This window comes from Oryzias latipes, chromosome 19, assembly GCF_002234675.1.
Source record: "Oryzias latipes chromosome 19, ASM223467v1".
NCBI lineage: Eukaryota > Metazoa > Chordata > Actinopteri > Beloniformes > Adrianichthyidae > Oryzias > Oryzias latipes.
Genome location: NC_019877.2, coordinates 21,728,093 through 21,748,832, shown reverse-complemented (window position 1 = coordinate 21,748,832; position 20,740 = coordinate 21,728,093). Strand labels below are relative to the sequence as shown.

The following is a 20,740-nucleotide window of genomic DNA, read 5'->3' as shown; positions in this document are numbered from 1 at the left end:
AGCACGACACGCTGCTGTGGTTAGAGTCCTGCTTTTGGTTCGTCCCCTGAGACGGCGGCATCGGTGCGTTCTGTGACAGTTGTTGATGCAACGGCGAGGCTGTATGGAGGGCAGAAACCCCATCACCTTCTTTATTATTTTAACATGTATTTTAAAATCATTGTTTTCCGCTGAACCTATCCTTCTGAAAAAATGATGTTGGACGGAAATGCTGATCAATAAAGTTAGTAGATGATAGTTAATACATCTGTCTTTGAGCAGTTTAAAGCCTGTTTCAGTGGAAAGTGCTGAGTCATCGTTCATCTGAATGAGGAAGTTTTTCAGCCGGCTGATTACACAACAGCCCCGCTGTATATTTTGGCAGTGCGTACCTGTGGTGGCATGTTGCTGCAAATAGGGCATAGTGAGAGGCTTTTCTGTTCATCTGCCCCACAGGCACCATGCTGCCCCCCACCGGAGCAGAGATGGCCTCATGCTTTAGGCCTTGGACCTGAATCCAGGTCCTGAGGGGCTCAGGGAACACCACCCTGACAGAAACGTCTGCACTACACGAAATAAGATCACATCTGTACAGCGACATCTAGGAAAACTGAAGGAGGCAGGAGGCGCGTGCATGAAGCCATCATTCAGCTCAGCGTGCACCAACATGAGCTCATCCTTCAGTTCTCTGACGTCACATCTCCTTGCAGAAGGTCAGTGAGGTGCTGTCCGGTCACCTATCCAGCCGTCAAGTTCAATTTCACAAGACAGTCTCTGAAATCTGAGTGAAAGCCCAAATCAATCAGAGAATCCCCCTCTGAACTCCGTTAACCCCGGGAGTCACGTGACAAACGGCTGCTGAGACCCTGCCCTGTAATCACCTTATCGCGTTGTGGCACACGCCTCTGTGCTGTGATTGGCTGGAGCCTCACATCCCCTGACAGTGATTGGCTGCAGCTCGGGTCTCTGTAACGCGATTGGCTTTCGGGAGCGTGATGGTCCGGCGTGCCCTCGCGGCGGAGCACGTGTCGTCACCCAGGAACTGTTTGCTCAAAAGCGCGAAACCAAAATGTCAAATATACACAACGATAAGTTATCAGTCTGGTCACGTGATGCAGTGTTTGCCGTCGCTGCGGTAAATCGGGACAGTTTGCAGAAGAAGCTGTCAGACCCTGGCGGGTCACGGCGGGCTGATGCCAAACAGAGAGTGGCGGGAGCGCGCATTGCGCTCTCACTGGAGCGCGCTGACCGGCAGTAACCCGGCCCGGCTCCTCTCCGTCACTGGCTCCATCACCGGCAGCATCCTCGGCTCTCATTGGACTGCGCTGTCAAGCGGCTGTCAGCCCATGTGGCGTGGCCGGGCTTAATGCCGCGCGGGCACGCTCCCCGGGGAGCAGAGAGGAGGAGGAAGCTGAGGAGGTGCATTCAAGCCCGGAGCACCGACACCGACCGACCGACGCAGCCGAAGCCTGGTCCGAGGCAGCAGAGCCCCCCCGCACAGCTTACCGCACAGGTGACCTGACGGGGACCAACCGACGTTAATGTCTGCTTCACTTCTGCTCAGTTCTGTTCCTGTTCTGTTCAGTTCTGCTAAGTTCTGTTCCTGTTCTGCTCAGTTCTGTTCCTGTTCTGCTCAGTTCTGCTAAGTTCTGTTCCTGTTCTGCTCAGTTCTGCTAAGTTCTGTTCCTGTTCTGCTCAGTTCTGCTAAGTTCTGTTCCTGTTCTGCTCAGTTCTGCTAAGTTCTGTTCCTGTTCTGCTCAGTTCTGCTAAGTTCTGTTCCTGTTCTGCTCAGTTCTGCTAAGTTCTGTTCCTCTTCTGTTGAGTTCTGCTAAGTTCTGTTCCTCTTCTGTTGAGTTCTGTTCCTGTTCTGAGTTCTGCTAAGTTCTGTTCCTGTTCTGTTCAGTTCTGTTCCTATTCTGCTCAGTTCTGCTAAGTTCTGTTCCTGTTCTGCTAAGTTCTGTGCCTGTTCTGCTCAGTTCTGTTCCCGTTCTGCTCAGTTCTGCTAAGTTCTGTTCCTGTTCTGCTCAGTTCTGTTCCTGTTCTGCTCAGTTCTGCTAAGTTCTGTTCCTGTTCTGCTAAGTTTCGTTCCTCTTCTGTTGAGTTCTGCTCCTGTTCTGTGCAGTGTTTTTTTTTCCCATTCTGCTCATCTTTTGTTCTGATTCTATCTGGGAGGGTTTGGTTCTGGTTCTTGCCGTCTCAGTTGTGGAATCTCTAAGCTGTGCTTGTTTGTATCTGTGGAGCTTTAATATGAGTTCTGCTTGTTTTAACTGAGGTCTTCTTCCTCAGAACACTTACAGAACCTAAGGTTAGGTGGTACAGTCTGTGGTCCCACCAAAACCCGGTCCCTTAAAGACCCCCTGTGTGCTTTTTCAGTCTGACTCCCAGGAATCATTGCTTCAGTGCTTCTGGGCCTCGGTTGGGGACTGATGGTTCACAAATGGATCAAACAGATTTTCTAATGCATCACATACTCTGGACTACGCCGTAAACCGCTTTCTTTTCCGAGGTTTCGGTCCGTCCAGTTTTAGTTGAAGTAGATTTGTTCAAAAAGTTGGATCTCCAGCTTCTCTGCTGCTTTGCAGATGTTGCTGACAGAAGACAGGAAGTTGGCAGCAGATGATCGGTTTTCCTGAACTATTTCAATGCTCGGCCCAAACGGCACATCAGAACAGCTCCACACCGTTCTCTGCTGCTTTTGGGCCAGTATTCTGCTTCCTTCCGTCACAGTTGTGCCTCTGAGCCTCTTCCCAACCTGTGGAAGTTGAACGCTCCAGTTGCCATTGCTTTCTTTGATGGAGCCATGTGTGTCCGGTGTGTTTGTGGTTCCAAGCCGACGGTCGTTTGGCTGCTCTGCCTCTGCCACAGCGATGTGTGATGGATGGTGTGACATCCTGCAGAGGGAAGTGCTGGAGGCCGGCTCTAAACTGGTTTGAGGAGTCTTGGTGGATCCTGAGTCATCCAGGCATTTTGTTATCCTGGATCCTCCTGTGCGTGCACACGTGCACACGTGCATGCTCGTGCGGGTTCATGACGCTGTAGGTGAGGCAGCAGATTGGATCTCAGGTCAGTCTCTCCAGCAGGTCAGCAGGTTTCATTGCCCCACATTAGTTCCAGAGCTGCATGCAGACTCTGCTGTACCTGATGTGTCGCTGCCTTTCGCAGTTTGGTTCAACCTCATCAAATCAAATCAAACTTTATTTATAAAGCACTTTTCATATAAAAATATAACACAAAGTGCTTTACATTAAAACACAAAAAAATATAAAAACAAGCATTGACGATTTAAAAATAAATAAAATAAAAATAAATAAATAAATAGGGCCCCCCTCCCTATACCTAGCCCCCCACTCCTTTCACACCTCCCACCCCCTCAGTGATGGCAAAGGACAATGAGAAATAGGCTGAGCACAAAAACAAGATGCAGGAAACGCTGATAATTGGAACCTCCCCCTCCGTGATGTTGGATTTGGCATAGACAGCCAAATGCAGCATCACAGGCAGGGACCGCTCCACCACAGCTAAGTGGTGATGCAGGTCCCCATTTAGAGCCGCAGTGGCTGAACAGCAGCCAACCCAGAGGGAGAGGATCCAGCTGAGGAAGCACCGGAAATAAAAATGAGAATAAACAAGTAAACATATTGATAAAAACAATAAAACATTAAAATAAGGTAAATTAAAATAACGCGTTAAAAATCAGATTCAAGTTCATAAAACAAGATAAAATGGATGAATAAATAAATAAAATAAAAAGTACATATAATTAAATATCTGAATAAATACATAAAAGCAGTAAAGCATTAGCTAAAAGCCAGGTTAAAAAGATGGGTCTCGAGCCTTTTCATGAAGTCAACCCGGTGGAGCTCCTCCCTCACAACACTGACGTGGACTTTAGAGGCTCACGCCGATCATCTTCCGATCTCGTTCCCAGTGCTCTTTCAATCAGGATTGGGCCATCTTTAGCCAAAATCCAAAATCCTGTGTTGTTTTCTAGGACATTTTCTGCAGAGTGGCAGGAGTTCATTCTTAGTTGTGGGCAGGGCTGTTAGTGTGGAGCAACCCTGCCCCCCCCTCCCCCGAGAACATTAACGGTGCAACAAAAACAGCAGCGATATCAGATCTATCCATCCGTTCATTTCTGATCCACATTCCAGCTCAGACCAGGAAAACAAAGACGTTCATGGATCTATTGGTCTGACAGTGGATGATCAGAAAGGGGCGGAGCATGGAAGCTTTGGCCCGTCGTGGTTGTCTCTACCGTACATCACACCTACAACCTTTTTCCAACAACTTGAATAAAGAAATCCTCAGAAATGCAGTTTTAATCTGAATTTATTTATAGGTGTCCTCCATCACCAAAAATGCTACAAGAACCTGTTCAAAACACCAAAAACACCTTTAAGTCGACCCTTGGGTGACCCCGCAACAGATTTCATGGATTCAAATGAGTGACTGTAGTGACAGAGCATCAGGAAAACATGAGACGCCGTGTTTAACACGGGATGATCCCCTGAAGGAAAGTTACTCCAAGGTCAACCAGATGAACAAAGCTAGTCAAAGTGTGAAGACTGTTGTTTTCTGTTGTTAGGTTCTACTGTGATGAGCCGTCATCATTTTCTCTGCTGCTAACCTGAAAACAAACAGGACTTCAGTGGTTTCTGATCCAGTAGAAAATGACCATAACGTTTATTTTGGATCTTTTCCCTTCTCAACAGAAACACAACATTGTTGTGCAGCAAAAGACAATTATTGCTTTGAACCTTTTTAAGTCATAAATGTAGCTTTTTTGCCGATATTCTGACGTCTGTGCGTTCTGGGGCTGGTTTAGGTCACACAGGCCTCCTCCTTTGGGGTTCTGTCTTAAACAAAGCAGATCCCAGAGAGGCTGTCTGAAGAGAACACAGTAACAACCAAACGAATACAGAAATGTACCGTAGTTCTGGCCAGACAAGGGTTTTGAAAGCTGGGATTTCACATTCAAACTTTCTTTTGCACCGTAGAAAGTTGTCATTTCAAAACAGCAGTTGAGGAAATGACTTTTGTTCGCGGTTTAGTAGCACAAATATTACTTCATGTTTTTGGAAACAGACCAGGATGATCAGGAAGACGGCCGGCCTTTGGCTGCTTTTTAAACTGGTCTCTGCGGACACAAAGGTGGCGAATCAAAGTCTGTCAACATGAGAGATTCATTTTTATTGAACAAAAGTAAATAATTCTCATATAAAGGTACTTTTATTTGCTGGTCTAAAGGAAATGAGACCAGATAAAAATCACATATTTAAATATATAACAAATTATTTTGACAGCTTAGTTAAAGAGACCTAAATACTGCAGAAAAACCCTTAGGGTCAATTAGAAAAAACGTATTAAAGAGGTTCAATAGTTTAGAATTACAAATTAAAAGCTGGAAAATGTGTATTTAAAGCCTGAACTGCCCACAGAGGAGCTCTGTCCTGGTTCAGAAATGGTTCCACTGCAGGCAGCGTGACGGTTTTGTTCTCCAGAGATGGCATGTTCTATTGTGTTCTTGTCTTTTCTGTCGACCGATGCTGTTACTGCTGCTGCCCCAAACGGTCCATCATCACTTCATCTCTGCTGCTTTTCTGTCTTTAGTCATCCAACATGGAGGAGATCGTTGTTGCTGGGATGTCAGGCCGCCTGCCAGAGTCCAACAACCTGGAGGAATTCTGGGAAAACCTCATAGGTGGTGTGGATATGGTGACAGAGGATGACCGTCGCTGGAAACCAGGTGAGGCTTTGCATTCTTCAGGTCTGAAGGACTTTCTGTGATCAGTCCTTAAACTGCTGTGCTGCTTTCAAAGCCATGAGGAATTCTTGGTAAACGTTGTTGGGCCACACCTTGAAAGTATCCAGTTGGGTCTTCTTGGACCTCTTCTAGAGCAGGGGTCTCAAACTCAGTTTACCTGGGGGGGCCACTGAAGCCAGGGTCTAGCCGAGGGAGGGCCGCAACTTCAACTTCAACACACACACACACAACTTGTGAGTCTGAGAGCCAATACATTTGGATGGAACATATACTATACTTTTAACTATACTCTATTATTAACTGTTTTCTGTACAAAATGTACTTATAAAACTCTCATTCAAATAAAATACGTAAATAAAAAAATCAACAAGTAAAGAAATCAGTAATTCATTTCTGTTTATTCAGTCTTTTATATTTGCTGTTTTCTGATTTAAACGTCCTTATTAACAAAGTTCAGTTAACACTGTTGAATTATAACTATTAAACACAAAATAAGACTTAAATTCTACAGTTCTGTAACCTCCATCAATGGTTCTTCTGAACACGGCTTCTCTTGTCTTCTTATTACTGATGGACACTTGGCAGCACTTCCTCCCAAACAGCTGAGACCCTCAGTGTGGATGAAGATGATTGACAGTAAATCTGGACACTTTGGACTTATTGACATTTAAGGATGATAAGAGAGTTTATGCTATCAATTTTGAGTCTGTGTTGAATGTTTTTTTTTTAATTTACTTTTTAAAACACAATTCAATAAAGGAGAAACAAAATTCAGTAACCATTTTTAGATTTTCTTTCTTATGACTTTTTGCACATTTAAACCCCGGTCACAAGTTACTGCAGAGTAGCCGGTCAGCCGCTCCCATATTTTCATAGTTTGATTCAAACCGTGGTTCCTAAAAGAATGGGCGCTGTTCATTGGAGATCAGAACAATCGTTACAGATACCTGAGATCAGAGAGAGGCTCCAAAATGGATGGAAATGTATGTTTACGACACCAAATATGTGCAGCACAATCAGCGTGTTTGAGATCACCCAGGTGGACGAAACGCTGCGCAGATCACCTGGTGTGTGACGGATGTTTTTGCTCCAACATCACCTGTCAATCATCACACAAATATCACCAGAAAGGGGCGGGAGCAAGGCGCCAACTTAAGTGAACGCAACTGGAAATTTAGTACCGTGCTGACCGCAAGCCGCCCATGGACTACAAAATAATGCATTATGGGAAACGTATCCTGACGGTTTTTGTAGTTGAGTGATCAATTAAAATCATTTAAAATACCTATTGATTAGGAAAAGGCTACATACATTACAAGATGTGAAAGATGAACAATAGGGTAGTAAAAAAATGGCGCCCAATATCAGAGCTATCCAGCCGTACAGTTTAGATCCAGATTCCAGCTCAGACGAGGAAAACTAAGACGTTCATGGATCTATGTTCTTGATCAGAATTGAGCGGAGCAGGGAGACTTTGGCCCCGCCCATTTCAGCTGCTGCGTCACAAACCCGAGGTTTTTTCAAAGCGTGGGTTTTGCTCCTGATCCAACATGAATGAAGAACGACTCAGAAATGCGTGGGTCTATCTTTATACGCTGAAGTGCACGGTAACCGTGATGTGGGTGCATGTGTGTCCCTGACCCCAGGTCTGTACGGACTCCCCAAGAGGAACGGTAAACTGAAGGACATCAGCCGCTTTGATGCAGCCTTCTTTGGAGTCCACCCCAAGCAGGCCAACACCATGGACCCGCAGCTCCGCCTCATGCTGGAGGTTGCCTATGAGGCTATTGTGGATGGAGGTGAGGAGGATGAAGAGGGGAATCTGGAGGAGTCTCTGGGTCCGTCTGAAATGAGTTTCCACGCAGGGATAAATCCCGGCACGTTGCGCGGCAGCAAGACGGGCGTCTACATCGGGGTGAGCGGCTCGGAGGCGGGCGAAGCCTTGAGCAGAGATCCAGAAGAGCTTTTGGGCTACAGCATGACCGGCTGCCAGCGTGCCATGCTGGCCAACAGGCTCTCGTACTTCTTTGACTTCACAGGTACGTTGGCTCACAGGTGATCCAGCTGCTGTTCGTGGATCTCTGACAGCATCGCTCATCCTCCAAGGTTTTTGTCTGACTACAGAGTCAGAAAACGATGTCCGCCTGTTGTTGGATCAGTTCTAGCGGCAACATTTCTGAAAGACGGAAGGTTTCTCTTGGAAATGTCGATCGGACTGATTTAAGAAGGTGGCAGTCATCACTCATATCGCAGGTTTTCCTCATATTGTGCAGCCCTACAAACGAAGCAGACTTTGGAGTCAAGCGTATCCGACTGTACGATGGATCCCCTCGCGTGGGCGATTCCTGACAGCCACAAGTCTGCCACAGCTTCTCTCTTCACTATATAGATGTTTGTTTCCATCTTCTGAATCCTGAAGGCTGCCTGATCCTCCAGTGCCACTTTGACCCCTGGTTGCAGGTCTACAGCACAGGGCCTCGCTAGGAGACCAAATGCTCTCTGCTAAATTTAGCTGCAGACATCAGGATTTGTCCACACAGCCTGTGTGTGCAGTGTCTGGCCTGATGTGTGCATTAAGTGATTGGGAGTGTTCCAATATTTACTTTGGCACTCCAGCGTCTTTCTATGGTTTGTGTTGGCACTGAACCACAGACGAGTCTCTGTAAACTCTGGAGAACTCCGTGAAGTCTGGGATCTGGACTGCAGTCCGAGTTTTTTGTTCCCCTCATGGTTTCTGTTTCAGTGATGAAGGTTTCCGTTAGTCCAGTAGAAAGAATCTTCTCATGGGGGGGGGGGGGGGGGGGGATTTCTCGAAACATATCAGTCCAGCAGGCGTTCAGAGACCGGTGAGCTCACATACAGGTACGTGGTCGTTAGGGCTGCTCCATGAGGAAAACTCGCGATATTAGTGATCAATATTGTGGTGACGATATAACTTGAGAGACATGAACAAATAGCAACACAACCAAAAACATTGTTTCCATTTCACTGCAAGAGTTTCATTTAAAGAAGAGTCAACATAACTTAAGTTACTCTCCAAATGAGCCTCGTCTACATAGGAGGTGGAAATCTAACATAAAAGCTCCATCCGATTGGTCAAGTGCATAAAGGGATTAATTTGATTTGTTAAATACTTCAAGCTGCCATAAAATTGTTTTAGCACATTTAAAGTAACCAATTATAGCAATTTTTGCTAGGGTTGTGATGATAACTGCATCACCGCTATCAACCGCGATACCGCGCCCCCTGCCGGTTCATCAGTGATCAAAAATCCCACACCGTCACAGCTCTAATTTTCACTGTCTTTTGCGATATGCGTATTGCACAGCTTGAAATCGTCATACAGATACATTTATTGAGCATTCTGACTGGTCGTAGACCTTTTTCTTTGTTCCCAAACGTTGATTTCAGAATTGCATTAAAATGAAAACGTGGATCTTCAGGGTTGAAGAAAAGAAACTGGAGATGTGAAAGCCAAGGTTTTCTTTACTGGTTCGTTTGCAAAAAGCCTCAAATGATGTTAAAAAAAATCCAACCTTTAAATCACTACTTCTTCACATTTTTAAGTGAGTGAAAAAAATGGAGGTTTTCTCTAGTCATTTGGCTTGTGGACAACAGTTTGGTTGTGAATGTTTCAAATGGGTTAAAGTTTGTTGTTAATTCATTTTCCCAAAATGATTTTAGAAAAAACCCATAAAAAGTCTGCCAGAGTCTAGTCATTGCTCCATTTCTTAATTCCCTGGACAACCTTCACCTCTGTTGGTGTCTGGTTTCTCTTCTGAAGGATTCTAGTCTGATTGCAAATGTCTGTCCGAACGGCTGCTGATTTCAGGGAAAGTTTGGAAAATCTGGAGGCTGTAACATCGTTCATTGAGGAGATTTTCTGAGGGTTTTAGAAGCTTCAGTGCATTTTCATAGCCAAATATTCTTAAAGTCCTAAAACGTCTTTAATATTCTTTGCTTTTAACCAAACAGAAGACCTTGGAAGGCATGCCGATACTTCAAATCTGAATTACTGGTCAATATTTTTTCCTGCCTGCTCAACAAGTTCATTATCTGGAGTCTGTGACCAAAGACACAGTTTTGAGATTTCAGTTAGTCTGTTTTTGTGGAAGTCAGCATCAGAATCCTGAAATGTTTCAAAAGTGCATTTCTCCCTTAAATAACAACAACTAACAGTCAGTCTGTTACATCCTTTGAATAGACAGTTATGTGTAGGACTGACGCAAAGGTAACCAGGGTTCGATTCCCACTGCCTAACCATGTAGTCATGAGGGGGCCCCAGCCCGGATAAAACTCAGGGTTGTCTGGAAGGGCATCTCTGCCAGACCACCTGAATCAGTGAAAGCTGATTGGCTGAGGCCTTCATGGAGTCACAGAGCTTCGTTCCTGCAGAGGTTAGGACTCTATGCGGCGTCTCTAGCAAGACGTTTGAGGATGAAACCCAGAGGAACGGTTGTTTTCTGAGAAGACGCCGCGGCGTTCTCCCACATCAGCAGCTGTTGCTCTGTAGTGATGCTCCTCTCTTGGTCCTCAGGTCCCAGCACAGCCATAGACACCGCCTGCTCCTCCAGCCTGCTGGCGTTGGATAACGCCTTCCACGCCATCCGTCAGGACCACTGTGACGCTGCTCTGGTGGGTGGGGTCAACCTGCTGCTGAAGCCCAACACCTCAGTGCAGTTCATGAAACTGGGCATGCTCAGTCCCGACGGGACCTGCAAGTCCTTCGACGCTTCAGGTAAGATGAAGCGCTGCGGCGTCTTTTACCGACCGCTTTGTCACTTTTCTTTTCATCTCTGTAGAGGAAGTCAGAACATGATGGGCTTACGGCTGAGGTTCTCCTCATCAGCACCAAATCTGTCCTTTCCAATCTGCTTCATGCTCTCCATCAACAGCTCATGGGTCACCCCCCCCCTAACAGGCAGCACACTACCACCTCTGAAACATGAATCTTCAGCTCTGTGATGGTGCATCGGCTGCTCATAAGTGGAAAAATGGCCACCATTTCTTCTTCAGGCCTTCACCCTGACGCCTCGCTCAGCATCCTTTACCTCATCGCTGCAGCCGTTCCTCTCATTTGTCTTTAATCTTTTCTCTTGAAAAGAAGCTCAGATCTATCTTCATGTCTTTTGTTGTTTTGTGAAGCCTAACAAAACTGCTTGAACCCCATAAAAGTATTACCTTATATTCCTTTAAAGGACTAAATTGCAGCTGAGAACAGGTTTGTTTTCCTGTTTGTAGCATTCATCCATGTTTAGCACCAAACAGCTGAGTGTTGTGGACACTGGAGGGGCTTTTGGGGTGAACGTCTGTGTTGTGTTCTCCCAGGAAATGGGTATTGCCGCTCGGAGGCGGCGGTTGCAGTGCTTCTCACCAAAAGATCAGCTGCTAAGAGAGTCTATGCAACCGTGGTCAGTGCAGGTAGCAACACCGACGGCTACAAGGAGCAGGGTAAGGTTCAGCCGGTCCTGCACTTCCCTCTGCCAGAGTCCCATGTTTGGGACTACATGTCCTCATGTATGACCCGCTTCTGTCTGTCTGGCCAGGAGTCACCTTTCCTTCAGGTGAGATGCAGCAGAGGCTGGTCTGTTCTCTGTATCAGCAGGCTAATATAAGTCCTGAACAGGTTGAGTACATCGAAGCCCATGGCACCGGAACAAAGGTCAGAACCGGTTCTCCTGATCGGGACATTTTCTCTGCAAGGAAAGGTTGTGTCCATTAGCTGTTTCCGCTCACCTGCCTTTAGGTCGGGGACCCACAGGAAGTCAACGGTATTGTCAGCGTGTTCTGTCAGTCAAAGCGGGCGCCTTTGCTTATTGGCTCCACCAAGTCCAACATGGGCCATCCAGAACCGGCCTCAGGTCTGGCTGCTCTGACAAAGGTGAGTGTAAGAGCGCAGGACAGGGTGGTTTGGGGTTTCTGGACTTCCTGCTGTTCCTCTGTTTGATGTTTTTATCATATCTGTGGTTGTTTTGTTTCAAGCGGTGCAGAAAAAGACAAAGTGAGGATCTTTAACCCTTCATGAGGTCTGCTGGTCAATTTAGTTGGGTCAAACCCTGCTTCCTCAGGATCACTACCCTACTTGTTTATATCTGTATTCCTAAAAAAAACACAGGTTGCTGTGTGCAAACCGCAAACCTCCTGTAGCGCGGTGTAGGACTCACTTCCTGTATTACAAAGTGTGGCGTAGGACTCACAAAGTCAAAAGACCTTTTACCGTTGTGTTGTTGTGAGGCAGCCCAGATGCAGCACTGAGTGCTAATGGTTAGGGTTAGGCTAGGGCAGGGGTCGGCAACCTTTTTTACTCAAAGAGCCATTTGGGACCGCCCCTAATAAAAAAGAAAGCACTCGGAGCCACAACCCGTTTTGACATCATTATATATACTATGCATGTATATATTATTCAAAGGTGCTCATTACGTCGATCGTGATCGACCTTCAAGGACATGAGTGTAGATCGCGGGCCAGAAAAAAAAAAAAATAGTACTTCTTTAAAATCCACCAGCCAATCAAAATCCTCACTGAGAAGTAAGGGACTTGATTGACATGTAGATTGGCCAATCGGACATCGTCTGAAGCATACGTCGCTGCAAATGCACATTATGTTCTTTAAAGGATGATACCGCGGCCGCGTGTGGGAGGAGCTACTGGTTCTGGTCTGATCGCTGCATGGAGCGATGTGTTTATCGATGCATGGTAGACACTGAGAATGTGGAGAGATCAGGTTTATTGTTTTGAAGAGTCCTACTTGGTAATCATGTTTCCATGTTTGAGTTCATAAAATCATCCCAGGGAAAGTCTCTGCTTCAACTCCCGCAGGGAAAGCTGCGTCTGAATCTGACGCCCGTGTTTCCATCTCTCTGACAGAGTTTGAAGCCAAAGCCCCTCCTCCGCCTCTCTACCTGCTTTTCCTCTCTACCTGTTCACCTGTTCACATCCTCTGCAGATGAGAGTTGGTTTCCCCCGCACTCCCGGTGTGTCCTACACAGAGAGCGCAAAATACGGTAGTCCGGTCGCTCCTGCGCAGCACAAGGATGAAAGAGCCGGACTCAGGTTATAGCGGGGATAGAGCGGGTTAAGCAAATGAATGAAAGAAGGCGCTCCGCTGAAGAAATATTCAATATTGTACACATTTTATTATTAGTCTGAACTTTATTTTATTTAGAAAAATCTTTTATTTTATCAGTCCAGTACGGAAAAAAAAACATCAACAAAAGCTGTGCTGGGCGGTTTTTGGCTGGGTCTGGCGGTTTTCAGATGACTTTTGGGCTGGAAAACTGTGACTCTATCTGGCAACGCTGGCGCGAACTCTCAGTCTGTCGTCAGCGAGTTGGTCTCTGCCCCGCGGTACGTCAAGTTCCCGGCAGAAGATCGGAGTGTTTATTGAAGCCGCCCGCGTGTCTCCTCCTGCTATCAGCTCTGCAGGTCTCGCCCGATAAATACGAGCTCCTTACGAAGCTGTTTTTTATGTGGCACTCGCTCCGTGCGGAGCCAGCAGCGCCTTTGAAATGCCATGAAAAATGAAAAAACCAAAATAAAATTTAATTATTATAAAATACTCATTATTTTCCAAAGCCACAGGGAGCCACAACAGATGGATGAAAGAGCCACATGTGGCTCCGGAGCCATGGGTTGCCGACCCTTGGGCTAGGGTTAGACTAGGGTTAGACTAGGGCGAACCCGACCAATATTAGATTAGCTGTTGGTTTGTTGTGGACGGATTTGAAAACAGAGTTTTATTTCTGTGATCCCACGTTTAAGGACAAAGATGTCACCAAACATCTTGACAGAATCCAACAGACAGGATAGTTTCCGTCTCAGTGAAATGCTTACATTCCAGAAATGTCAGTGCTGCACTTGACTTTCAACGTCTTTCATCAAAAGTAAATACTCCCTTCCCCCTCAGGTGTTGCTGTCTCTGGAGCATGGGATCTGGGCTCCTAACATGCACTTCAGCAGTCCCAACCCGGACATTCCCGCCCTCGTTGATGGGCGGTTGAAGGTCGTTGATAGTCCGGTTCCTGTCCAGGGAGGGATTGTAGGGATCAACTCCTTTGGGTTCGGAGGCTCAAACGTTCACGTCATCCTTCGCCCGCCGAAGAAGGTAGCAGACTCCAACTCACCAAGGAAGATTCCCAGAGTGCTCCAGGCGTGCGGCCGCACCGAGGAGGCAGTGAGCGCCCTCCTCCAAAAAGGGAGGGAGCACTGCACCGACGGCTTTGTCTCCCTGCTGAACGGTATAGCAACGGCCCCCACGGTCAGCATGCCCTTCAGAGGCTACGCCCTCCTAGACTCTCACAGTGACGTGATGGAAGTACAGCAGGCTCCGGCTGCAGCCCGCCCGGTCTGGTACGTCTGCTCAGGTGGGTGACCCGTAACCTCCATGTTTGTGGTTCTTCAGCCAGACCAGAGCTGAACCAGAGTGATTGGGTCAGGAGAAAGTTTAAGGTCATCAGTGACACAGTGCTGTGGCTTGTGGCCCTTCATGGGGAACCTGCAGGAATGGGAACTCAGTGGGCAGGGATGGGCCGCAGTCTGATGAACCTGCCGGAGTTCAGAAAGTCCATTCTGCGCTCCGATTCCGCCCTGAAGGACACGGGCCTGGTTGTGTCCCGACTGCTCATGGAGGCTGACGACTCCACATTTGAGGACACGGTTCACGCCTTTGTGGGGCTAGCTGCCATCCAGGTGAGTCCAGATGTTGCATTTAGAGAAACATTTGACACAGACACAACTTAGGTGTCAGGAATGAGAGAAAATGTTGCTACGCTGTATTGATATTTGACTGACTTAAGGCGGAATGAATTTAAGGCGCATTTGTACCTCAGAGGAGCTCTGACTGAAATCCTGTCCTGTGTCATGTCGGAAGAACAGTTTCCTTTCAGAAGGGGGCAGTTTTTCAGTGAATGTAAGGAAAGTAAAACGTTAAAACGTGGACGCTGATGACAGAAGAGACCGGGTGGGGGGGTCAGGACCTTTAGTGTCTGCAGATGTTAACCGTTTCTTTCTTTGTATTCCCAAACTGGAACTGCCACAGCAGAAGTACTTGTGTGTCTGACCTGAAAACACTCGTATCTGGGGGGGTTTCACGCTGCGGCCCTTCTCTGTCCCTGCAGGTTGCACTCATCGATCTGCTCACCAAGGTGGGGCTGCAGCCCAGCGGCATCGTCGGACACTCGGTGGGAGAGCTGGCTTGTGGGTACGCTGACGGCTCGCTCACCCACGCCGAGGCGGTTCTGGCTGCTTACTGGAGAGGCCTGTGCATCAAAGAGGCCAGCCTGCCTCCTGGAGCCATGGCTGCAGTGGGTAAGACGAGCCGCGTGTTGCATCAGGGTTTATTCTGAGCAATCACACATGATGGACTCCCCCCTGCTCAGAGCAGAGCCGGAGCAGCTCTGAGTTTTATTCAGAGACAGAATAATCAACAGAAGACTGAGGGGACCTTATGGAAAGGTGGGATTGAAAGACATTCTTGTTTCTGCAGACACTCAAACACATGCAGCTTGTCACTTTCCTGCACAGTCTATGGTTTTTAGATTTGCAGAATATTTTACACTAAATCTTAGTGCCACAGAAAACTTCTCTGAACCCGTCAAGTGTTTGTTAAGCCGTTGCTTCTCCTTCAAGCTGTTAACGGCAGTTTTAGCTGCTGGGCAGGTCACCTGTGACTGGAACGAGTGCAGTAGCTCTGATTAGCGCTCCTGCAGAGAGGATTTTCTCTCCTTGCCGTTCAGCTTTCAGTTTCTCTTAGAGCCTTCTCGGGGGCCTTTGGGCCCCCTGTCTGTAGAGCAGGGGTCTTTTCCAGGCTGAGGTTGGTGTTCTCATGTGTCTGCAGGTCTGACCTGGGAGGAGTGTCTGGCCCAGTGTCCACAGGGAGTGGTCCCAGCCTGTCACAACGCTGAGGACACCGTCACCATCTCCGGTCCTCAGGTCAGGCCTTTTGTTTTCGGCAAGCTCTGCGGGGGCGGGGCAGTGACGGGCACACGTCTGCACACTGGGGGCATGTCTGCGTAGGAATGATTTAAATTTTTAGGCAGTAGATGAGAACTGGGGTAATTTCTAAAGGGGTCTGGACCTGGACTGACCTGTACAGTCCTGCTCAGACCCGTCATCTCCTTTGCCGGCATCTTTCTTCAGGAAGCTGTCGGCGCCTTTGTGTCTGAGCTGAAGAGCCAGGGCGTTTTTGCCAAGGAGGTGCGCAGCGCCGGCGTGGCCTTCCACTCCCACTACATGGCCTCCATCGCTCCGGCCCTGCGGGACGCTCTTCAGAAGGTGACGCTCGCCTGCAGCTGCTTCCTGCCGGGTTCCATGACCGGCTCTGACAAACATATGCTGCTGTCCAGGTCATTAGGGCGCCGCGACGCCGCTCGGCCCGCTGGGTCAGCACCAGCATTCCTCAGTCTGAGTGGGACTCTCCCCTGGCTCTGTACAGCTCCGCTGATTACCACGTCAACAACCTGCTGAGCCCGGTTCTGTTCCAGGAGGGCCTGCGCATGGTTCCTGAGAACGCTGTGGTGGTGGAGATTGCCCCTCATGCTCTGCTGCAGGTAATCCCAGCGGGGTGGGGGGTGTCATTTTTCCAGCATGATTTACATCTCCTCACCTGAATTTTGGCCAGCAAAGGTCTGGGCTGGAGTTGCAAACACAATGAAGCCACATCTGTACTTTCACATAATGTACCGTCATTTCCGGACTATAAGCCGCTACTTTTGTCCTGCACTCACAGCCCTGCGGCTTATTCAGTGACGCGGCTAATTTATGGATTTAATTGGCGGCCGCCATGAATGTACTTTTGGTCTCAGAGCATGGGTTGAATGCTTTATCCAACTCCAAGCATCAAGTCATTTGTTTTTCAACACACCTCTAAGCAGCCAAACAGCATGGAGTTGACTTCAGGTCTTAGACACTTCAGTCATGGTTCAACAAAAAGAAACACGCATGCCCAGCTGCATCCCAGAACCCTTTGGTGCTATTAGACTCAACGTGCACGTGATCGCCGCTACAATATGATGCAGCTTTCAAGTTAAAAGCAATCGTTAAAAGAAGCGAGAAAAAATCCACCATCACCAACGGCTTTGGAAAAGCAGGTTAGCTGCGTGACGGAGAGAATAGCGCATGCTCAGGAGGGAATTTACCTCAGAGTCATAGTGACACTAGTCCATCTATTAGCAGCTCCGTAATATGCGAGATGATCTTTTAAACGTGCTTTTATTATTCTTATGTTACGGTTATTATGAAGCGCCTGTTCGCTCATCATTTTATTTTTAATCTGTGTGGTCAGTGCTTTTTTCTGGCAGAACGTACGGTTAGGTGAAGGCTAACGCGCTAGCAACGTTTAGTCTGGATGAACATGAATCCATGCGGGAAAAGCTGCAGCTTGGCTGCACGTAAATATGTGGCAATAACATCAGCCTTTATTTTGTCAGGACACGACTCGAAACACAAATTGACGTGGTCGTTTTAACGGTTTCTAAGGACTGAGCGGAATTTTGCTTTGAAAAGCTCACACGGTGTCTCTGGAGACATGTTCTCCTGCTGCTCGTTCACATTGAGCTGCGGGACCGATGTCAGTCTGATGGCTCCCACACGTAACAACGCATCCGCCCCTCATACACAAAACGTTCAGTATTAAGTCTGATTGCTCTGCACAGACACGATTCGCTCCGTCCACCGGCGCAATGGGGACGAAGCGCTCCTCCCTGGAGCCGCCCTTGCCAGGCGTGTCGGAGAAGATAGGAAGGGGAGACAAGGAGCGCGGGAGGTGAGCGCGGAGCAACAGTGTTTGTTGTGGAAGGAAACTTCTGACGCACGCGCCGCGCTGAGGCGCGCGCTTTTCAGTCGCCCTTCTTCTTTATTTTACTTGTGTATTTTTTTAACCAGCCCTGTTAGTACCATAATGCTGCCGCAACACAAGTTGAAGGAGAGCTGTTCCCGTTTGCCCCTCCATCCACTGGTGCTCCTTGCTCATTCTTTAAACACTGACAACGGTGTGGCGAGCAGGGGATTAGACCCGCCTTTAGCCCCTAAGACTCATGGGAAATGGGGAATCGCGGATGTAAATCTCCTCATCATAACTGAGGGATGTAATGTTGATTATATGGTTGTTTGTTGTTTCTCTTTCGGCTTTTTCCCATCTGGGGTCGCCACAACGAACGAGTCGCATGGGAAATTTGGCAATGTTTTACGCCGGATGCCCTTCCTGACGCAACCCTCTCAAAGCAACCGGGCTTGGGACCGGCATAGAGGTAGAGAAGGGAACAGGGAGCAGCCCGGAGTTGAACCTGGGTTTCACGGATGGAAGGCACCGCAAACCAGCACGAGCTAAACCGGTTATATGGTTATATGGTTACTGTTTGTAATTTTATGTAGAATTGAGGTCCATGCTGTTTGCCAGATGTGGGTGTAATCAAACACATGAGCTGACGCAGTACTGTCTCCTCCCACGGTGTGCTTATAAATTGCAATCAGTCCGGGAGTCGGGACATATTTCGTCATGCTGACCATGTTGCGTAATGCATGCGGCTTGCACACTGCCGCGGCTTATGTATCTACAAAAAAAGTTAAACACATGAAAATGGGTGGGTGCAGCTTGTAATCGGGTACGCTCTATAATCCGGAAATTACGGTATATAAAAAGCTGATTTCCCCTGCAGAGAAACTTGGAAACATTTGTCATACCTGAATCAAAAACAATTTCATTTGAGGTTAAGCAGAGAAGTATTGTTTAGAACCGTGTCTCTTAGCCCTCTGAACACTGTCCTGCATGTTCTCCATGTCTCATGATCATGATGATGATGCACATCTGATTCACTCATCATCAGCAGCAGCAGTCTGACGATGAAGGTCATCCAGGGCAGGTGTGTTTGAGCAGAGCTGGATTGAAAAACTGCAGGACAGTGTTCCCCAGGGACCAGGGTTAGGAATCGCTGGTCAGTACCCTAAGTACTCTCAGTACCCTTAGTATCTCAGTATTCTCAGTACCCTCAGCATCTCAGTACTCTCAGTACTAGGGATGGGAATAGAAGCCCCATGAAGCCTCATTGGGGTTGATGTAATTGTGCCGGAAAAATGAACAACTCATTCAGGGCTTTGAAACAACACAGAACAGCGGCATCTGGTGGTGGACTGGATGTATATCGACGGATGTTTCAACTAAGCTCCTTGTAACACTTCAATGTGGAAATAATGATGAAAAATCGTAAAACAAAATTATGTTGTTAATGATGATTAGAAAAAAACAACGTAAAACAACAACACGTGACGTTTTCTGTGAGAGGTGTTTGACACAGCAAAACACACATCACATGAAGAAAATAAACGCAACGCAAAACAAACAGAAAGATAATGTAAAACACCAGTCTTGAACTCAAGACCTCTGGATGCCACCCCACTGACTGTTCCACTGTGCTGCCTTTACTGATACCAATTTGACTGGCCATTATAGTTTCATTGAAGTATTTTATTTATACACAATGTTCACAGTGTATTGTTTTATTAGGAGAAACCGAGTTTAAACGATCCTGAGCCACAGAACGTTTTTTACCAGGAACTATGGTAAAGTGCAATGAACTGACGCTGATTCCAATCTTGGGGAAACAATAGAACCTGTCGGGAAACGTTCGGGATTCATTTCGTATTTCTAGAGAATAGCGCGCCCAACTGTTCAAAACACAAGTGACATCTGAACCGGGGTTTGACCAAACGATGCATTTGGTGCGTCATACGTCTTCAACCACGTGATCTGCGATAGATGACACACGCCCCGAAACATTGTGCCGAAACACTCTGCTTCATGAAGGTGAACCGCAAGCCGAAGCGCCGTGTCAAACGGGCCATCCCTACTCAGTACTCTCAGTACTCTCAGTACCCTAAGTACTCTCAGTACCCTAAGTACTCTCGGTATCTCAGTACTCTCCTATGCCTCAGAACACAACCAACAGTCTTTCTGCTTGTCAGGACAATCAAGTGTGGAATTCAGTGGCACATCTTCCGTGTTTCCTCACTCATCGTTGGTATGGTTCTAAAATGAAATTTGCAGTCATTGTTCTTCCAATTCTCCCAGATGTTTAAGGTGGTAAAACTCCTCACCGCACGTTTCTCAGACAGACAGGAACTTTTTTTCCACTTTTGTTTGAACTCTCAAAGTTTAAACCTTCACAGAAAAATAAATCCAGGTTTATAGAGTGAAGACAAAGGACATCTTAGATGAAATTACTCTACATCCAATCAGGATGCAGAAAACAAAGCAGAATTGACTGGACTTCACGCCACAAACCAGTGAGGCTGTGGACTGCGAATGTGGTTCTGCAGTTTCATGCTCTTCAGGTCTGAGCTCCTTCCTGAAACTTTCTCCAGGCCATCCTGAAGCGCAGCCTGAAGCAAACCTGCTCCATCCTGCCGCTGATGAAGAGGGGCCACGCCCACAACCTGGAGTTCTTCCTCTCCAGCATCGGCAAACTTCACATGAGTGGGTGAGTCCACTCTGGCCGCCATCAGGTCGTGGTGGGGTCTGACGCCCCCATCCTTACCTGGAATCGTTTCTCTCAGGATTGATCTGGACTGTAACGCCCTCCTCCCGGAGGTGAGCTTCCCAGTGCCAGTCGGGACCCCTCTGATCTCCCCCCATGTGAAGTGGGACCACACCCAAACTTGGGACGTTCCCAAAGCCGAGGACTTTCCACAGGGCTCAGGGGGCTCGGGCTCAGCAGCGCTCTACAACATCGGTAAGTGAGTCTTTCTTGGTGACAAAGTTCATGGTGGCTTGATCCCCGTTCTTCAACCGCAGAGATAAACCCAGAGTCCTCTGAGTACTACCTGACGGGACACTGCATCGATGGGCGAGTTCTCTACCCAGCAACAGGGTACCTGGTTCTGGCTTGGAGGACCTTGCTGAGAAGCTGTGGGCTTGTCATGGAAACGACCCCAGTAAGCTTTGAAAACGTGACCATCCACAGGGCCACGGTGCTACCGCAGACAGGTCAGAGGGCGGCGGACACG

General features: G+C 47.6%; 1 protein-coding gene across 1 annotated transcript in view; it reads left to right on the top strand.

Annotated features, from left to right (window-relative positions):
* Window positions 1–1,237: 1,237 nt before the first annotated feature.
* Window positions 1,238–20,740, top strand: part of fasn (fatty acid synthase) — a 42,817-nt gene continuing 23,314 nt past the window's right edge. Inside the window, exons 1-17 of the mRNA XM_004080702.4 lie at window positions 1,238–1,492; window positions 5,590–5,725; window positions 7,390–7,542; window positions 7,609–7,782; window positions 10,281–10,481; window positions 11,072–11,194; window positions 11,290–11,405; window positions 11,490–11,624; window positions 13,650–14,106; window positions 14,244–14,431; window positions 14,860–15,049; window positions 15,579–15,673; window positions 15,881–16,015; window positions 16,087–16,290; window positions 20,099–20,214; window positions 20,291–20,466; window positions 20,529–20,720. Of these exons, the coding sequence (XP_004080750.2) occupies window positions 1,346–1,492; window positions 5,590–5,725; window positions 7,390–7,542; window positions 7,609–7,782; window positions 10,281–10,481; window positions 11,072–11,194; window positions 11,290–11,405; window positions 11,490–11,624; window positions 13,650–14,106; window positions 14,244–14,431; window positions 14,860–15,049; window positions 15,579–15,673; window positions 15,881–16,015; window positions 16,087–16,290; window positions 20,099–20,214; window positions 20,291–20,466; window positions 20,529–20,720 (2,938 nt within the window). The 5' untranslated portion in view covers window positions 1,238–1,345. The remainder of the gene's footprint in view (window positions 1,493–5,589; window positions 5,726–7,389; window positions 7,543–7,608; window positions 7,783–10,280; window positions 10,482–11,071; window positions 11,195–11,289; window positions 11,406–11,489; window positions 11,625–13,649; window positions 14,107–14,243; window positions 14,432–14,859; window positions 15,050–15,578; window positions 15,674–15,880; window positions 16,016–16,086; window positions 16,291–20,098; window positions 20,215–20,290; window positions 20,467–20,528; window positions 20,721–20,740) is intronic.